At 40.0% G+C, this 5727-nt stretch overlaps 1 protein-coding gene across 1 annotated transcript; it reads left to right on the plus strand.

The window, feature by feature from the left end:
• Window positions 1-2118: 2118 nt before the first annotated feature.
• On the plus strand, window positions 2119-5153 carry ppil1 (peptidylprolyl isomerase (cyclophilin)-like 1). The gene is made up of 4 exons (XM_004548526.2): window positions 2119-2342; window positions 2561-2715; window positions 4483-4551; window positions 4872-5153. Exons 1-4 carry the CDS (start codon window positions 2287-2289, stop codon window positions 5090-5092), a joined length of 501 nt encoding a protein of 166 aa, XP_004548583.1. The 5' UTR covers window positions 2119-2286; the 3' UTR covers window positions 5093-5153.
• The last annotated feature ends 574 nt before the right edge of the window (window positions 5154-5727 follow it).

The following is a 5727-nucleotide window of genomic DNA, read 5'->3' on the forward strand; positions in this document are numbered from 1 at the left end:
AGAGAATGTGCTGTGGATGTTTCACAGGTAAAGGGAATATCTTTGAATGACACTGTTGTAGAGCGGTTAGATATGTAAACCAGACTGGACATGTTCTCTGATTCACAAGAAGCACATCGAGATAAAGGGTAAGTCACATGGAAAGCAAAGCTAGCTACACTAGAGAGCCTGAACGATACTCCAATTGACAAAAGATCTGATGGAGAGCGAGTAAAAGAGTTCATCCTTAAATAGTCCAAGTGAGTGAACAGTGAGTTACAATCAGATGTGCCAGCCAGGGAACCAGGGGAAACCTGCAGGTAGTGACACCTCTAGGGAACACAGGAAATTAATGAGAGATAGAGGAGGCAGAGAGAGAGAGAGCCATGGAAGGGGGGAAACAGATGGAAAAGATGGGCAAGCAGATACCATGACAACTTCTCTCACAGCCACATTCGAAGTATTTGAACTCTTGCTCTTTAGCACTGCTTTTATGGTGCCAGTAAATACCAGTCATCACAGAGAGGCTTGGGTGGAAGAACTGGGCAGTCCAGTATCAAATGAACGGTGGGAAGAAGGCCAATGAAGCTTGTTTGAAACCCAACCACAATTCATGAATTATGGTGCTATGTTGACATTTCTCTGTGCAAGTAATAACATTTCTCCCTTTGTTTGTGTTCGTGACCTTCCTGGTGGAGCAGGCAGCCTAACTTTTATGATTATTTTGTATTTTCTCCTGTTGAGGAGCAGTTTTAGACAGGGTCAACAAGGGGTGCTAGAATCACCCAGTGACCATCATCAACAAGCCTGGGATGAATGGGAGAGTAAACTCAAAGCTGGTTAAGGAAGACCTTCAATTCAAATCCTGCTTTGACATCATGAACCAGAACATGTATTACAATGCTTTTAAGAATACTTCCAGAAATAAAAATGCACCGAAGGACATAAGATGTTGATTCAGAGGCAGAGATTTCTTCAGAAAAGAGGCAGGACAGACTGTCCACACGTCTGTCCATGTGTCTGTCCTCTCACCTCCATAAAGCTTAAAAAGCTTAAACGGGAGAGATGATGGGATCAAATCTGAGTTTAAAAGACAACATTTTATTAAAGTGAAACAAGTGATAACTACAAATGCAGAGTAATGTCAGTATAATTTTTGGACAATGATGTAATTTGGTAATTTTTATCTATCAAGACATTTAAGTTAAATTAATATGACATATACGACAAATAAAATCTTTTCAGCTTCAACCGAAGTCATTAAACAAAAATCTGGGATTCATATGTAAGCAGCTTATGCTGTAGCTGAACAGTGTAGACTTGCTGTAGGCATGCTGTGCTAGACAGACGTGACGTCTGTCTAGCACCTGCAGCTCACTTCTCATGTTGCCACTATATTTTCCAGCTGCTTATTTAGCATTAGGAGCTGTAAGCTGCAAACTAGGAGAGTGGGTCCAGCAGATTCCAGGCGCAACATCAGAGGTCTCTGTCCAGTTAAGATACTACGTAGCAATACACACACACACACACACACACACACACACACACACACACACACACACACACACACACACACACACACACACACATAACCACACATACCCTCTCCCCCAGTTTTTAAATGATGTCTTTGCTCTTTTCCTTTTTCAGGCTCGGTTGGATCAGCACCCCCTGAGGCTGGCTCTGCGTCTCTTCTTACAATCTTACCAGGGATCCTTCAGTTGCATAAGATACATGTGTTACTGCACCTTGGAAGCACTTTATTAGTAATGACATAAACTACTGCTGCTATTATTACTACTACAGGGGATGATAATGATATGAATTTCTTTTGTTAAATGTATTTACTATATCATACATATTTAGAAATCTCTTTAACTACATTATCAAGACAAAATGTATTTCCAGATAACCAAACTTTAAGACAGGGTCCTTTTTCTTTCTTACAAAGTAAAGCGTAAATGACAGTGAAATGTGGTTTGTAATGTAGTTTTTCAGTTTATTCTTAGTAACAACACTGTTAAAAAGTCGTCTGTTAATCTGAACTTCTGAGAAGCTGATGCTGGTAAAGAATGCTAAACGTAAGCAACACAATAAAAAAAGGGGTGGTATCATTTAGTTCGTCCAGCAGATGGCAGCCTTTCTCTAACATTCAAAGGAAATGCTCGGCAAACCACAGAAGAAGAAACTCCTTTTGAAATGTGTTGAATGAATTCACTGGGCTAAGAAATTCCTGGCTACTTATTAGAACTTAAGTTTAACGAAACATTTTTTCACAACTGTTGTAGCTTACGGTTTGAGGTGATAATGTCGGGGATTCCTCCGGACACATGGCAGCCTCCCACAGTGGCTTTGGAGACGACGTAAGTCCCCAATGAAACACTGGATGCTAACTCAGCTAGCTTTGAGGAACCTGAAGTGTTGGTGTCTGTTGCGTTAATAAATTTTGCATATTTTATTTTTTCACAATCTTTTTAACAAACCGCATGAAGCATAGCACGTTTCCGCTAAAAACTAGTTTAAGAGACAGCCTTTGTTATTCAGAGCCGCTAAAGACATGCTAACTGGCCGTGCGTTGCAGGATGGGGACTGTTGTGGTGGAGCTGTACTGGAACCATGCACCAAAGACCTGCAAGAACTTCGCAGAGCTGTCCAGAAGAGGCTACTACAACAACACCAAGTTTCACCGGATCATCAAAGACTTCATGGTGCAGGGAGGAGATCCCACAGGAACAGGTGGGTTCGTCACAGATAAGTGTTTGAATACCACTGTCCACATGTTAGGGTAACAGGTTCATGATTTGAGTAGGCTAAATGCTACTTAAGGGTGTCTAGATTACTAAACATGTCAGTCACTTTAACATGAAGCTAAGTAAATGTAGATGTCTTTCGTATTGTTCCAATTTACAATGTGTTGTGTTTTTTTCCCCTCCCCTAATACACTGACATGACTGTTTTATGACTGTGCACAAAGCAAACTCCATAAATGAAGTTTTGGTGTTGATGCTGCCCAATATTACATTCCCGCTCATTTGGCTGTAAACCAGCCAGGTTCCAAAATTCTTATATGGAATCATGAGGGCTGTTGAAGCAGCATATTAATGCTCGTAGTTTTATAATCAGTCAGAACTCTTAATATAGATCCAGTGTTCAGGTGATTCACATGACTTTTAACCAGATGCTTTGTTTGTTAATACAGAACTTCATTAAACGGTGTGTTTGCATATGCAAATAATATTTACAGATGCTTATAATACTGTATATTTTACAGTTGTTCTTTTTCTTTGCCATCAAAAGCATGTCTGTATTTTTCCAAGAAAAATATGTAATTTTCTTAATATCGAATCCTCTTTTATACATACTAATCAGCCACTTTATTAGGCACACCTTGCTAATACTTGGTTGGAGCCCCTTTTGCCTAAAGAACTGCCTTAATTCTTCATGGCACACGTTGAACAAGATGTTGGAAACATTCAGCTTTGTCCGCTGGACATCTACTATTGAAGCTCAACTTTCATCAATGATGCTGTATTTCAGGGGTCTCAAACTTGAATGAGCTGTGGGCCACTGCAGGCACGGTCATCTCATGTGAGGGCCACTTTAGTGTTGAAGTAGTACAAAAAAACAAACAAACAAGAAAAACCCACAAGTATTTCTGAAAATATAGTGTGTGTGTGTGTGGGGGGGGGGGGGGGGGGGGGGGTTGTTTTGTTAATTTCAAATATTGTATAACAAGGTGCTGTATTTGAGCACAGTGATCTCGTTGTAATGTAAATCAAGCCAATTTCAGGCTATCTGAGTTTTGTGATAAGGTGCATTATCCTACTGGAAGCAGCCATCAGAATATGGGTAACACTGTGGCTATAAAGCGATGGGCATGGTCAGCAATAATAGTCAGGCAGGCTTTGACTGTTGAAAGATGTTCACCTGGTACTAAGGGGCCCAACGTGTGCCAACAAAATATCTCCCACACCATTAACACCAGCTGTGTGAATTGTAGCCTCAGTTTCATGTTTTTAACTAACAGGAGTGGCACGCAGTGTGATCTGCTGTATCCCGTCTGCTTCACGCTTCAATACGCTGTGTTCTGCATACCTTGGTTGTTGTTATTTGAATTACTGTTGGCTTCATATCACTTAAAGAGGTCTGTCCGTTCTTATCTGACCTCTGGCATCAACGAGGCATTTTTGCCCAGAGAATTTTCTCTTTTACAGACTGTAAACCCTGGAGATGGTTGCGTGATCAGCAATTTTGAAGTACTCCTGCTAAGTTCAAAGTCACTTAAATCACCTTTCTTCTGCATTCTGATGCTCAGTTTAAACTTTATTGTCGTCTTGAACACGTCTACAGTTACTGCTATGTGATTAGGTTTTTAGATTAATGAGTAGTTATATGTATACCTAATAAAGTGGCCCTGTCACTACTGTCTGATTAATTTCACATGTTCATGGTCTTCAGAAAACTCATCCAATGCGCCACTTGTAATGTTTGTTTTCCAAACAGGTCGAGGTGGTGCCTCCATTTTTGGCAAACAGTTTGAGGATGAACTACGCCCAGAACTAAAATTCACAGGTAATGCACGTAGAAGAAGCTTTTATAGGCTTATAAAGACAGGCTCTGGAGCAAATCCTTCAAATCATTTGTGTGTGTCAGTACTGATGTCTTAATCTGGTATTTGTATGCACATGTTCACATATGGACGCTTTATTTTTAGATTCAAATCTTCAGTAGAGTTCATGTATACCAATAACTTGTAAAGGTTTCTGGTGTTTTTGAAACATTTCTTTAGTTCACAGCTGAATAAACTGAGTCCAGTGATCCCGATAAATACCTGTGTGATAACTGATAGTGAGGACATTTATAATTTCTCATTATGTCTCTGTGCCTGTTAGGTGCTGGTATTCTAGCGATGGCCAACGCGGGGCCGGACACCAATGGCAGTCAGTTCTTCCTCACCCTCGCACCCACTCAGTGGTTAGATGGAAAGCACAGTATTTTTGGAAGAGTGTGTCAGGGAATGGGAGTGCTGAACCGGATTGGGATGGTGGAGACGAACAGCCAAGATCGTCCAGCTGATGATATCAAAATTCTCAGAGCAAATGTATCCAGTTAAATGAAACTTTTGTTTGTTTGGTTGCTTTTTTTAAATAAATATCTTTTTAATGTAAGTAAAATGTGTTTTCTTCAGCTGTGCAAATAACCTGTAGACAATATTAATCCACCAAACTATTAGACATTCCTACTTAGTTATCACTATCAAAACAGATTACGTTTTAAAGCCAAATTGATTATTACAATGTGTATTGGTTATAAGTTTTAACTCCGCAAGGAACAAGAATAAAACCACGAGAGCAATTAAATGACGAGCAGCATCAATCAAATATTGATTACTGCATATCTGTAAAATGAAAGCTCCGGAGAGACACAACGAGTGTCTACAAACATCTGTAAAGCATGTTGGAGGAGCTGAATTTCAGCCAGTTGTTTGGGATTTTTTCAAATTAATGTAATTATGAACACAGAAAGGTGCCATCAGATTGTCATCCACCATGCAATGCCATCTAGAAAGCATGTGATTGGCAACAGTTTTATTTTCTAGCATGACAACAAGCCCAAACGATCTGTCAATGCTCCAAAGACACAATGGAAACTGATCAGTCATGGATTGGCCTGCACCATAGAGTCTGTATCTGTCACACTCTCTCAACACATTCACTTAAATTACAGAAAAGCTTTCACAGTGAAAGC

This window comes from Maylandia zebra, linkage group LG5 (assembly GCF_041146795.1).
Source record: "Maylandia zebra isolate NMK-2024a linkage group LG5, Mzebra_GT3a, whole genome shotgun sequence".
NCBI lineage: Eukaryota > Metazoa > Chordata > Actinopteri > Cichliformes > Cichlidae > Maylandia > Maylandia zebra.

Bases quoted from the DNA above. Each gene is read 5' to 3' on its own strand.
- ppil1 (XM_004548526.2), top strand. From the start codon at position 2,287: ATGTCGGGGATTCCTCCGGACACATGGCAGCCTCCCACAGTGGCTTTG. The intron at 2,343-2,560 runs GTAAGTCCCCAA...CGTGCGTTGCAG, and splicing joins ACAGTGGCTTTGGAGACGAC to GATGGGGACTGTTGTGGTGG. The intron at 4,552-4,871 runs GTAATGCACGTA...TGTGCCTGTTAG, and splicing joins CCCAGAACTAAAATTCACAG to GTGCTGGTATTCTAGCGATG.